General features: G+C 29.1%; 1 protein-coding gene and 2 non-coding genes across 3 annotated transcripts; all 3 read right to left on the minus strand.

Moving 5' to 3' along the window:
• Window positions 1-6,046: 6,046 nt before the first annotated feature.
• LOC133298246 (protein CURVATURE THYLAKOID 1D, chloroplastic) lies at window positions 6,047-9,591 on the minus strand. Its single transcript, XM_061497512.1, has 5 exons — window positions 9,405-9,591; window positions 8,812-9,038; window positions 6,662-6,766; window positions 6,500-6,571; window positions 6,047-6,421 (listed from the first exon to the last, which is right to left on the minus strand). The coding sequence occupies exons 1-5, from the start codon at window positions 9,526-9,528 to the stop codon at window positions 6,350-6,352; spliced, it is 600 nt and encodes a 199-aa protein (XP_061353496.1). The 5' UTR covers window positions 9,529-9,591; the 3' UTR covers window positions 6,047-6,349.
• Window positions 8,081-8,174, minus strand: LOC133298249 (small nucleolar RNA snoR128). The gene has a single exon (XR_009749759.1). It is a non-coding gene; the product is annotated as a small nucleolar RNA snoR128 (small nucleolar RNA).
• On the minus strand, window positions 8,580-8,673 carry LOC133298248 (small nucleolar RNA snoR128). Its single transcript, XR_009749758.1, has one exon. It is a non-coding gene; the product is annotated as a small nucleolar RNA snoR128 (small nucleolar RNA).
• Window positions 9,592-14,745: the final 5,154 nt, after the last annotated feature.

The raw sequence follows: 14,745 nt of genomic DNA on the forward strand, positions 1-14,745 counted from the left end.
TCTACATTGTTGGTGGAATATCAAGTGTATTCCATATTATACAAATTTCGGATGTGGATTTTGTAGACCGGTTTGACCATCTACATCTAGGATCATTAGATCCACAAAAATTCAATTTGGGGTATTTCAAAAACTACTTTTTTTTATCATGTCGACATTTTTTATTTTTACATTTTTTAATTTAAAAAAGAAACAATCAATTTGTTGCCCGTTTCTCTTTCTATGAAAATATATTTAGTATTACGGAGGTATTGAAGACTCAATATATCTTTTACTAAAAAGGAAAAAAATAAAACAATTTATTTTATCTATTATACCCATCCTTTTATGGTTATGCCATTTAAGTCCCACTTTTTCCCATCTTTAGTAAAGAAATAAGTACTACAAGAGTACCAAAGATATAATTCTTTTTGTTATTATCTAAAAACCATTAAAAAGATTTCTTATTATTCCTTTTATAAAATACTCATATTCCTATGTTCACTCATTTTAAATATTTAATAATTAAACTTATAAATTAATATATAATTTTAATTAATACTGACTATATCAATAACTATCCATAATACTTGTAAATTCATTAATTGATTATAATTTATAATTAAAAATGTATTCTTATAATCGATTAAAGTTTATTTTTATCTAATAATGGATTTATATAAAATATTATAAAATTATCAATTAATTGATTAATAATTTTTTTATGTCAAATACCCTATAATAGATACTGCACAAAATAAAATTATCAACTACTGGGTAAATTATAATAAATTAATGTATTTATACAAAATTTGCATCCATTTGTGATGATTGACCACTCTCTTTGTTTATGTTAAAAAAAATGTCCAGATTGGGGGGGCGCCGTTAATAACCTATATAAAGAGTAGTTTTCGGAACACCCCAAACTGATTTCTTAGGGTATGATCAGTGGTACATTATAGGATAAGTTATGATATTATAAGGTTTATAAGATACATATTGTATAAGATAATATTATCAAGTATTTGATAATGTAATGTATAATATTAAATAGGAAAAAAAATAAATATTTTTGTTAAAAATACCGTTCAATAATGAATTTATATAATTTTTCTAAATATGTCATATCATATTAATTTTTATAAAAATCTATTGATCAGTGTGTGCAAAAAAATATATTAATTAAAAAAATCAAAATCTCTAATATTTTAAAAATTATATATATATATATATATATATATATATATATATATATGGGAAAAAGACTTCTCATGTTGCATGAGAAGTCTCTTCTCCTACTACTCTCACTTCGATATCCATACCAGCCACTTTTATATTTTCTATTTTTTTATCAAGGTGGCCCCCACTCCTTTCTTTCTATAGGAAAGCTTCAACTTCTCATGCAACATAAGAAGTTGCAAACCCTATATATATATATATATATATATATATATATATATATATATATATATATATATACATATATATATATGGGCTTATCATTTCTCAAGCTGCCAGAGATAAAGTTATCTTCGGCTACTAAATCATAACCGTACAAAGATGGATCAATGGTAATAAAGAAAGAGAGAGAAAAGGGGAATCATAACCATTCAAAGGTGAATCAATAAATATAAAGAAATAAATAATCAGAACGATGTAGTTTTAGGGTAGCCGGAGATAAATTTATCTCAAGCAGCTTGAGAAATATTTTTCCCTATATATAGAGGCAGGATCCTTTGACACCGGTGTCAAAGGAAAAGTTTGACACCTCATCTGAGAGCCGTTAGATTAAAAAAACAATGGTGTCACATGCTTACAAATCAGAATCGTTGATTTTTTTTAATCTAACGGCTCTCAGATGAGGTGTCAAACTTTTCCTTTGAAACCGGTGTCAAAGGATCCTGTCTCATATATATATAAAGAGAAAGGTTATACCTAAGACCAATTAAGTTTATTATTTTTTACCGCTGAATTTTAACTTTTGATTTACGTCAATCCGACGGTTATAATTTATTGAAAATTAATAATTAATTAATAACCAATAAATCTAACCGTGAGATTGATGGAAGTCAACGGTTAATATTTGATGGTAAGAAATGGTAAACTTAATTGATGGTAAGTATAATCTTCCCTATATATATATATATATATATATATATATATATATATATATATATATATATATATATATATATTAATTCTTGAGAATTGCACTAGTCAGCGATATTAATACATCAACTCTTTATCAGGCTTAATCTTCCCTATATATATATATATATATATATATATATATATATATATATATATTAATTAGATATATTAAAGGATTCTGCTGTATAAGCATATATTATACGATGATCGCATCAAACAACTAAAATATCATAACATATAATATAAATTTATATTATCAAACTTTATACGTCACACTAAACACACGATCTGATGACCTTCGATGGGTCAAACAACTTATTTTGCACCAGCATGGCAACCTGCTATATTATTAGTTGAAGGCAATAATTTGAGTCAAGACTACAAACACTTCCAATTTTGTTGCCTGTTAGATAAAAAGCCATAAAATACAAAACACCCTAACCAACTAGAAATATATATTCATTCACCTGGGACCATAGGTAATTTGGTCCCTATAAGGTGGGTTATTGAGTTTTGTTCACTGGCAACTTAAAATCCCACTCAACACCACAAGATCAGAAAGGACGTGCGTGAGCAGCAGTTATTCCACTTTGACCACTTTAGTTAGGTTACTCAACTCAAAATTCTAAAGTAGTTGGAAAGTTACATTTGACTACGAATTGTGCACTAAGCTCTGATGTCTATGCACTAAGAAGCAGCATATATACCCACAATCAACAATGGACATCTTGTAAAGGAGAATTTGTCTTCTCACATTCCGTGTTGCTTCTCCTCGATTGGCTGATGGTTCTCAGCAATACGGAGACCTCAGTGAGAAGTTCTCCTATGACATATAGAGCCCCTTTGGATGGGCTTTTTTTCCTTCAAAAGTTGTTTTTTTCCTTGAAAAAAAGCACTTTTTATTTTTAGTTCGTTTGAATATCTACTTTTAAAAAAAGCAGAAGTCACAAAAAAGTCAAAAACCTACTTTTTTTCAAAAGTTAAAAATTTTAACTTCTACAAAAAGCAGAAGTAAAAAACCAAATATTTTTTTCAAAAACTAAATATTTTTATAAAAATATAAATAGCTTTAACTTTTATAAAAAGTACTTTTAAAATAAGAAAGAAATAAAAGTCACTTTTTTTTAGAAGGTGAAACAAACGGGCTCATAGTTCCCATCATTAGGAAGGCAAGAGCTCCATGATGTCAAATGAGTTTCTATTGCAATATATCCAAAGTCTTTTTGGTGGAATTGGAAAGAGCTCCTAACTGCAAAAACAACATTTTATTTGTCACTCTGTTAAAATATATATGTTTATTATACATACATAAAATAGGACCATCAAATCACCTCATCTTGAACAAAAATACTTTTTCACACATCGTTTGGAAATTTTCTGCCCGTATTTTGGGTGTAAGAATGTCATTCAATGGAGATAGCATCCGCATGCTTTTTACCTTTCCACATTTGTAGTGGCCTTTAACAAAGGAAACACATAAAAACATAAAAAAGAAAAAAGCGAAACTAATCTATCCATTTTCAAAACAGCATGTTAATTTAGTCCAATTCTCATTATTGCCATTTTTTTAATATACGACATTCTGTAAAGCTTCTCTCAGCTGCTTTAAATTATCATTTGTATGAATGAATAATATTGAGGTAGAATTATAAGAAATTATGGAAGAAAAATGACTGAGAAATTTGGAAATCAGCTTGCTAGGACTGATGGAGTTTAAACTTTATGGAGTCATGAATCCAAAAAAGATGTCTCATATAGTGATATAGTTACATTAGTATTTTCCAAAATTTAATCACTCTCGGCGAAAACACAAGTCAAGAGAATAAAGGCAACATCATATTATATTCCACAGCCAAACAAAAAGAGAAATTGATCAATGGATATGATTTGAATTAGGGGAAGAGAATATAGTCCCATATTGATTGATTAATAATGCATTAAGCAAAAACCAATAACTAGAGGGAGCTATTACTAATAGATTAAACTACACTAACTACTTTGGGTCCGCCACGTCTCAACTCTTTTATGGGTTTGTCTCATATCTCACTAGTCCAAGCCCAATCCATCGACCATAACAAATGACTTATTCTTTATTATTTTTTAGTCCAATTGAAGGAGGACCTAATATCATTGCAGTAGTATCGAAGACTCATTACATCTTTTATTAAAATTGAAAACAAAAAAGTAATATAATTGACTTTACCTATTATACTTACCCTTTTATGGTTAATGCCACCTAAGTCTCACTTTTTCGAGATTATTTATTGTGGTCCGGGACCACCATTTTTTAGGTGGTCCCTTAGTATAAATAGAGGGATAAAATTGGAAAAGAGAAAAAATAATAGGGATAAAAAGGGAAAGGAAAAATTGATGATGTGAGAGGGAGTACCAGATCATTGGGTGGTCCTGGACCATAATAAATATTTCCCACTTTTTCCTATTTTTAGTGAGGAGTACCTACTTCTACCGTAACAAAGATATGCTAAACTGTCAGGCGAGCAATTGGAAGCTTGTGATAGAGGGACCATCACTAACAAACTAAGTTATACCAAACACAACAAGTGAGTTCAGTGACATGTTTTAACCCAAAATCTTAAGTCACTCGATTATTGTCCTTATTTTTTATTGTTTCCTAATTCGGTCAAAGATGAACTTCGAAATCGAAGAGTTGTTCCTACTGTATATAAGCAGTTGGATATGTTGGGATATTCAAGTGTGATAAAGATGTTAATTAGTAATAGGCTAAGTCCCACAATTATAATACAGTGACCACAACAAGTGGCTTATTTTTTATTATTTCTCAATCTAGTCGAAGGTGGACCTAATATCACTATGGTAGTATCGAAGACTCAACACATATTTTACCAAAAAAAAGTCACATGATGCATTACAGGTAAGTTCTGATTATAAGCTAGCTATCGTCTTCTGATTATAAGCCGAAAAAGTCACATGATGCATTACAGATAAGTTCATCCTTTTCTTTCTTTCTTTCTTCTTCTTCTTCTTATTATTATTGTTTTAAAATCAAGTTCGGTTTGCAGAAAATGGTATCTTCCATTCATAAGCTCATGCTTTTCTACCAAATGCTTTCTTGACCCTTCTTAGCCACTGACCGAGTCATTGAAATTTCAATAGTGGTTAAGTAAGACAAAGATTGAGGCTAAGCTTGGCAGAGCGAGTGAAAATGAAGAGGGAGAGTGAAAATTGACATGTCCATTTCAACTTAACAAGCAGACACTGATTTATACTCTTATTTTCACCTCTAGGAAGCACACCAGAAAAGAGAGTATAACTTGACAGTAGATGTCAATTTAGAGGCATGAATTTCAGTTGCAGCTTTATAGATATCCCTCAAGCCTGGTGGTTAACCAACAATTAAAGCCTGCATGTGCTGAACTTGATTATCATTAATTTTACCCAGCAAGGCCAGCATGCACTTCTAGTAAACGAGTTACAAATCATTTTAGTTCTCACTCAAAAAATCTAAAACACCGCAAGCTTCCATGTCTGAAAATTTGTAAAAGAACACGTAAAAAAAAAAAAGTCAGTTTAAATTACATTTCTAACACAATAAACCAAAAAATAGCAAGTTCCTGATAACTATGGGTCAACTTTGTTCAATAAAGTCACTCTTAGTGATGGATAGAGAAGATCTCTATCTCTACCAACTATTTAAGCTACGAACCACGATAGTAAGTTTTACATCGCAAATTGGCTTTAAGTCCTTTAACGGAATTAATTTTTGTTTTTTCCATTCATATAAAATTTGATAGTTATACTTGCTAAAAGTTTTACTTTTAAAAGAATATTTCATTGATAAAAAACTTAATCGGCACAAAATATTGAAAATTAAATTTCTAATCATATGATAATTTCAACCCGATAGAAGTCCTTAATTTGTTTCACAGAACTTGAAAAAATACAAATGCAAATCTTTCCTGGCCATTATTTAAACTAAAAATATCTGTTGCAGAATGTGCAACCAGTGAGAAAGGAAAGGACGAGTACAATGCGCCAACGAACAATTTTGGTACTAGAAATACCAGAAGGCGGTTGCTGAATCAGACTATTTTACTTCTCAACCAAAACTACATATACAGTTCTTGCCTGTGCAGCAAAAGGGGCGGTATAGGGGATGGGGAAGAATCAACATATTCCCTTAACTAGACCAAATGTAACTGTACATTCATATTTAAAGCACAGCACAAATATATTCTCATCAATTATCTCCTGAACCAAGAACTTGTTCCTTGAGCTCCTCTATTTTAGCAGCCAGCTCATCTCTATTTTTCTGCAGGTTAACAAATACAATTAATCTAGGTAATCAAGATGCACATATCAGCAAAAATAACTGAAATGAGTCAAGTACCTTGAAAAGCAGATAACGGGAACTGAACCATACTGTATATGCAAGCCCTACAACTTCCAACAACTTGGGAAACTGCGCCATGGAATGAACCAAATATTGTCAACATTTAAAGAAGTTGGTTTGTGGTTTGAAATATTTACATAATTGACGTTTGATACACACCAATGGGATAGAGTCAATTGCACCTATAACGGCTGCTGTTAACCACACAGCCACTATAGCACCACCACCATACAAGACAAGAGAACCAGTGTCATCTGTGTCAAACTGTAAAAAGGAAAAAAAACAGGACAAGTTAGAAAACAACAAAACCAGGTAATTAAAATTCTTGAGGGTGTATTTGATGCACATTGAGAACAGCAAAATCAGAAGAATTCAGCAAGTGGTTGTGTTGTGAACAAAATTTTGTAACCTAGTTTAGTGAGTAACAAAAATTCAGAGTTTATTTCTTATGGTGAGTTGTTCCTTGTTTTTTTAGCAAATCAAACTGACCCATAAGGCAACTCAACAAAGCAATGCATACTTTTCAAAAAACAAAACAAAATAATGCAATGCACACAAGATAGGCAGCAAAAATTACAACCAACTTTCTTTCCATAAGAGGGAATAAAAGCAGTTAGTTTCACAAGTGCCAGCCAATTATTATGCATCACAAAATCACACAAGAAACAATTTAATGTCCGCTAGATATTTGATTTAAAAAGCAACATCAAACCACCTTAGTGAAGAAAATGAAGACACCCGAGCTTTAATGGTCCCTCCAGAGAAATAAATTTTCACAATGGCTTTCAAGCTATGAACTTAGTAAGTAATAATAAATTTGGATAAAAATTTACAAAATAAGAAATAGTCATCAATAAATCAAGCAGAATCCTAACAATTTTTTTTCTTTTTTTTTTGGGGGGGGACCAGATCAAAAAATTAGATAACCTGAGTTCACCAGTTCAGCATATGTAATGTAATAAAAAATAAAAGAGTAAAAGAAAATGTGTTTTAGCAAAAGTTTGCAAAACAAAGTACCTAGAATAGCCCATAAAACAAGAAAACATAATCTACCGTACCACTCAAAAATAAGAACAAACTCGCCAGGGCAAATATATTAATAGTTTATACAGCTATAATTCATGAGATATCCAATCTACATAATAAAAATGTTTATATATTCATGGAGGTTTTTTAAGTTAGATTTGGTTGCTCTGGTAATTACTCAAAGGATGTCATAGGAACCTCAATGACTAGTATTCCATGCAAATAGTACGCACTAATCATGGCAAAAATATGGATACAAGGACCAACACTAACCCCTTTCTCAAGAATTAATTATGACAGCAAACAGCAATAGAAGGTGTAATAGAACATAGAAAAATACTCAAAGGGAAGTTGCAGCATTAAAATCATCCAGATAAAGAACATTAAAGAAAAGCACATATCAAAGCTTTAACTAAATCACAAGCAGAATGGCTCAGAAATAATTTTTTTGCACAGGGAAGGCTCAAGTAAAATCCTCATGAGTCATAACTATAAACAATTACATGAAGAAAAGGAAAAGAAAAGAAAAACAAAAATCGAAACCATTTAGAGTTGCTCAGGTAACCGCTCAGATTCGACATGACTGCCGAAGTATCATCAAGCATTTCATAAATGCCATCAATAAACTGTAGTTTCATCATAACAACTCAATATGGAAATAAAAACCAATCTAAATCAATGCGAAAAAATGCATATGCACTGAGCCACCAAGCTCATAATCAATACACTAGTGTATATAGACACTCCACACCATAGATTATGAAAACTAAACAGTCAAGGAGGTTAAAGTGACACTCCCTAGATAAGCCAACAGTTATCATAAACCAAATTAAAAAGATAAAATGGCAAAGGTCCCTCTTATGATTTTAATTTAAAGAACAGATAAAGAACATTAAAGAAAAGCACATATCAAAGCTTTAACTAAATCACAAGCAGAATGGCTCAGAAATAATTTTTTTGCACAGGGAAGGCTCAAGTAAAATCCTCATAAGTCAAAACTATAAACAATTACATGAAGAAAAGGAAAAACAAAAATCAAAACCATTTAGAGTTGCTCAGGTAACCGCTCAGATTCGACATGACTGCCGAAGTATCATCAAGCATTTCATAAATGCCATCAATAAACTGTAGTTTCATCATAGCAACTCAATATGGAAATAAAAACCAATCTAAATCAGTGGGAAAAAAATACAAATGCACTGAAACTCCAAACTCAAAATCAATACACTAGTGTAAACATAATACGAAAACTAAACAGGCAAGGTAGTTGAAGTGACCCTTACATTGAGCTTATCCAGCAAATCCATGGACAGGCCTTGTTCATCTGCAGGTAACTCTTCCTTTGTGTCTTCAGTCACCTCAGTTTCATTGAACTCATTCTTATCAGCTGCTTTGACATCCTCCAGAATTATGACACCATCACGTTTCTCATCAAAAAATTGACTAGCCCCATTGGATGTTTCCTCAGATGTTGTAGCCCTTGGCAACAAATCTCTCAGGAAAATCGATCCTGACACAACATAAAACAACATCAACATCAATCAAGAACTTTACACTTTCCCTTCATCATTATTCTGCAGTTAAAAATGCAGTTTCACTAATAAACCACAACAAACCGCATATACTCCAAAAGCTTAGTTAACAAGAGCGCGACGCAAATTAACGCCTCAATTTATTCCACTCAACAGCACATGCAAGGTTTTAAAAAATGAAAACTTTATGGTAAAATAAAATGATAGCCAGCTCAAATCTCAAACATTAAGAGCTACTTAAGGGTTTAAAGAGCAAAAGGACAACAATTTAAGTAAAAATAAAGACAATAAAAAAAATAAAAAAAATGAGAATCATAGGTTTCGGTTCGGATTGAAGAACATACGAGATAAGAGAGCAGCGGTGGTAGTGAAGGGGGTTTGTCTGAGAGGAATAGAGGGTTTACGAAAAAATGGTGAGGCATTGGGAAATTTTGAGAGAGTGATAGGCTGAACTGTACAAAGCCCCATTGTGAATTAGCGAGAGAGATGAAGAAGTGAATCGGTGAGAGACTGTAGTGAATTGAAGCCCCTTTATATACAAAGTGGCCTCTTCTAGGGTTTGCTCTCTTTACCCCCATTTTCTCTATTTTCATTTTTAGTTTCTTTATTATTTTTTTGGACACATACTTTTTCAATTTTCTTCACCTTCTTTTATTCGGTAAGATGAGATTTTTTATTTTAACATTTCTTAATTTGTTTACCACTAAAATGAGATGCATAAATAAGAGATTTATAACATGTTTGGATAAGATTTTTTTGTAAAACAAAAAAATATTACAAAATGCGTAGTTTTCAAAAGAAACTGCTGATTTCTTAAAGGGACATTTGGTACAGGAGAAATTTTTATTTGTCCAGGAATCTCGAATTTTAAAAATATGATTTTTACATTCAGTTTACGATAATATCTGAAAATTTAAAATTTAGAAAAATTCAGTTCCCGGTAATCTTATAAAATGCCGCATACCAAACAGCACCTAAGTTTATTTTTCTTAATATTGTAGAGTGCAAGTTCTGAGGAGGAGAAAAAATGGATTTATCAGAACCGCTCTCTGTACATTGCACCGAGCTCTTCGAATAATTGGATAATTAAATGAAACGATTGAAAAATAAATAAATAAAACAAAGAAAACTATTTATTCTTTTAATGGACCGTCTTTTTAATTAAAATGATTTTTTTATTTAATATTTATATTAAATAATTCTTTCATTTTCTTCCAATATAATTTCTATTATATAACTCTTTCTTTTACCACATAAAACATTGTAATTTTAACTAAATAAGTTAATTTTATGTTCTTTAAAATAATAAACACTAACCCCATAAACAAAACATTAGATAATAAGATAGTTGGAACAATCATTTTAAAAAATGTATTTTATTTCTATCGTTTATCTCTATATGTAGTTTTTTTTTTTCATTTTCAAGGTAAAACCTATCCCTTTAATTAAAAAAATGTTGTATAATTTCTTTTAAATATATTCATTTGTCTTTTGTTGTTATTCTTAGATCAATTTTTTCATTAACCAAATTAATTACGTTATTTGATGTTTAATGAATATAAATTTACAGTATATTTGGAATTATTATATTTAGAAAATGATTTAATTTGGAAATGAATTTTTTTGATTGGAACGATTTAAAATACGAATTTATTTGATTTTTAATTCCTTCTTATATATGTTATGTGCATTAAGATATGCATTCAAAATTGGTTGGATTTTGTTACCAAAAAGAAAATGGTTGGATTTGAACGGATTTTTTTTTAAGGTAAGGATGGATTTGATTTGATTTAATTTTTAATTGTTTAAACTATCAGTTTTATCTTTATTAATTTACCATTATACATAATTTTATTAAGAGAAAGAAATTAAACTAAAAATGATTTTCTGTCTTCTTTAAGGTTTTGCAAAGATAAATTTTGATTTACAAATAAACTTTATTACTACTTTTTTGCAATGAATTCCAAACAGGATAATTGTTTATAAATTAAATTAAGTATTGTGACAACCAAGTTGTGTTACTACCAAGTGACTATCAATCAATCTCACCGTTAGATCCATTAAGTTGATCCAACGGTTATATTTATTTCCATCTTTGTATGATCATGATTCCCATATTTAAAGTGAAAACGTTAAATATGGAAAATCATAATCATACAAAGGTGAAAATAAATATAAAGTATTAAATATGGAGAATCATGACTATACAAAGATGAAAATAAATATAACCGTTAGATCAACATAATCGATCTATCGGTGAGATTGATTGGTAGTTACTTGGTAGTAACACAACTTGGTTGTTACAATATCCTTTCCCATTAATTAATTTAAAATTTTTTTAAGAATGTTTTTATTCATTTTCCTTTATTTCATCAAATGCCATATATTTTTGTCTAATACGCAAGAAGGACAGCGTCGAGTGAACTTTTGCACAGGCAAAGATTAAGTTGTTTCTTGAAGTATCTTAAAAATATAATTTGACATCGACCTAATGCATTTTATCAAAGGTTTGATGTTTGTTTTTTTAAAGGACATAATTTATGTCATTTTAAGAGAGAGATAAACATGAAGAATGAAAATCAAGAGGAGAAAGTGAATGACTCTTTTTAATTTAAATTTTAAAAAAAAAATTAATTTGTGTCTATCTCTCTCTTAAAATGATATAATTTTATATTATTTAAAATGACAAATATTTTCTTTTTTAATAAAGTAAGTAATACTCTAATTTACCGGAAAAAAAGAAGAAGTAAGTAATACTCTTAAATAGTGTTATAAATTTAAGGGTAAACTTCATTTTCACCCATTGTGATTTTGTGATTTATCATTTGACCTCACGTGGTTTTAAACTTATCACTTAGATCTATTGTACTTAAATAATTTATCATTTAACTCCCTGTGGTTTCATATTTTCACTTAAACTCCTTGTGGTTAAAAATAATTTCCCTTAGACTCCTTGTGGTTAAAAATAATTTCACTTAGATCCCTTGTGGTTTAAAAATAAAATTTTAAAAAAATAATTAAGAAGAAAATAAATTTTCCCTCCTTTTTATTTTATATCCTCACCTAATGCATTTAAGGTTTAAAAAATAAAAATAATTTCTAAAAAAATTAACTTATTTTTATAAAGAAAATAAATTCAAATCAAATATTTTTATTTTATCTATTTAAAGAAAGTAAACATCTTATTTTGATAGTACATATTTAATTTATCATAAATAATATTTTTTTAATTTCATCTTTAATAATCTTTTTAATTTCAAATATATTTTTAAAATAAAAAAATTAAGATAATTTATAAATTAATTTCAGAATAAATAACTCAAAATATTTTTCAAACTCTAAATGCATTACATGAGGATATAAAATAAAAAAGAGAGAAAATTTATTTTAAATATGTTTTTAAAATGTTTAATTTTTAAACCACAAATGGTTTAAGTGAAATTTTTTGTAACCATCTAAGTAAAAATTTGAAACCATAGGGGGTTAAATGATAAATTATTTCAGCACAGTGGGTCTAAGTGATAAGTTTACAACCACGGGAGGTCAAATAATAAATCACAAAACCGCAATGGATGAAAATAAAGTTTTCCTTAAATTTAAACTTCAACAGTTAGAGCATGTTTGGTGTATAATATAGGATAAGACCTGATAGTATAAGACCTTATTGAATTTTAATACTATCTACCGTTTGGCATGCTATTGTATAAAATAATATATTATATAAGATAATATCATCTAATATTTGGTAATGAACTGTAGGATAAAAATAAATATTTTTGATAAAAATATCTTTTAATAAAAATATCTTTTAATAAACAATTTATATAATTCTTCAAAAAATATCATAGATATTAATTTTTATAAAAATCTATTGATCAGTGTGTCCAAAGAATAAAGTAATTTTTTAAAAAATAAAAATATCCAATATTTTAAAATTTAATATATTGAAAAATTAATTTTTATTTTAATATATTAATATTAAATAATATATTAATTTTCGAGAATTGCAATGTTAATACGTTGATCCATTATCATGCCTAATCCCTCTCCCTAAGGAAGTGTTTGGTGCATAGTATAGGATAATGCATGATAGTATAAGACCTGATAATATAAGGCCTGATTGTATAAGACCTGATTGAATTTTAATACTATCCAGCGTTTGGCACGGTATTGTATAAAATAATATATTGTATACGACAATATCATCTAGTATTTGGTAATTCACTATATAATACTATATATGATAAAAATAAATATTTTTAATAAAAAAATCATTTAATAAATAATTTATATAATTATTCAAAAAATGTCATATGATATTAATTTTTTGAAAATTTATTGATCAGTGTGTCCAAAATATAAATTAATTTTTATAAAAATAAAAATATTCAATATTTTAAAAATTAATATATTGAAAAATTAATTTTTATTTTAATAGATTAATATTAAAACAATATATTAATTTTTGAGAATTACATTGGTCAACGATGTTAATACATCAATCTCTTATCAGGCCTTATCCATCACCCTTAGGCCGGATTAAGTTATACATCGTTTTGATGTATTAAGGGATTATGTTGTATAAGCTTATACTATACGATGATCACACCAAACAACTGAAAATGTCATAACATATAGTATAAGCTTATACTATCATGCCTTACGTCACACCAAACAGGCCCTAAGACCGGATTAAGTTATACATCATTTTGATGTATTAAGGAATTCTGCTGTATAAGCTTATACTATACGATGGTCACACCAAACAACTGAAAAAGTCATAACGTATAATATAATCTTATACTATCAGGTCTTATACGTCACACCAAACAGGCACTTAGGGTAAGGAGTAAGGAACACACCAAGGTTGTTGAATCGCAATACGAATCGTGAATCGTTCGGCTGCTTTTTTGTATCGTGAATCGTATCGAATCATATCGAATCGTAAGATTCAGAAACAAATTAAAAATAACAAAAATATATAATATCATATAAATCAAAATTAAAAAAAAATCTAAATACTGTAAAAGAGTATTTCAAGACTAATATTGTCACTACTATCACTATTAGGATCTAGTATTGGCATATCTAGTCCTTCTCCTCTCCATTAGTAGAGTCATATCTGACTCATCTCCCATATCTTCTTTGGAGCCATTTTATTATTTCTATTACTGTAAAAGAGAAAAAAAAAATCAAAGGCAAAAAATATTACCCAAAAGCAGTTTGTCACTTGCGAACTCATTAAATATATTAAAATGATTGCAAGACCAAGTGTTTTTTCATGGTGAAACCACGTAACCCAAAGATGCAGCACGTACTTTTAATCAGCCCATCATCTTGTAGCCACATACCCATCAACTTTCAAGTTTCAACGGACACCACACATGCCTTACATAATATTTTAATATATTTAAGTTTTTAAAGTTAAATTACCAAACACCAATTATAAAATATGACCCAAAAGCAGTTTGCAAGCCTTCTTCCCAGCTCGTCTCGTTCTCTCTGACTCTGAAGTCTGAATTTCGTTCTTCGCTTCGCTTCTTCATAGTTTGCAAGCAATTTTTCGTTTTTCTTTCTGTTCTTTGATTCTCTTCTCTCTTTCTTGTTTTCTTTAATTTGTTTGTTTAATGGGATTTTGAATCCCTAATATTTCTGTTTCTGAAGCAACCGACCTTTGAGAATCCA

Source organism: Gastrolobium bilobum, unplaced genomic scaffold (genome assembly GCF_033153095.1).
Source record: "Gastrolobium bilobum isolate Gb01-03AN ecotype WA unplaced genomic scaffold, APGP_CSIRO_Gbil_v1 utg810, whole genome shotgun sequence".
NCBI classification, from domain to species: Eukaryota; Viridiplantae; Streptophyta; class Magnoliopsida; order Fabales; family Fabaceae; genus Gastrolobium; species Gastrolobium bilobum.

Excerpts from the sequence above, each read along its gene's own strand:
- LOC133298246 (XM_061497512.1), bottom strand. The coding sequence starts at position 9,528 with ATGGGGCTTTGTACAGTTCAGCCTATCACTCTCTCAAAATTTCCCAAT. Across the intron at positions 6,572-6,661 it reads CAATTGACTCTATCCCATTG|TTTCCCAAGTTGTTGGAAGT; the intron begins GTGTGTATCAAA and ends TCCATGGCGCAG. Across the intron at positions 6,422-6,499 it reads CCCGTTATCTGCTTTTCAAG|AAAAATAGAGATGAGCTGGC; the intron begins GTACTTGACTCA and ends GTTAACCTGCAG.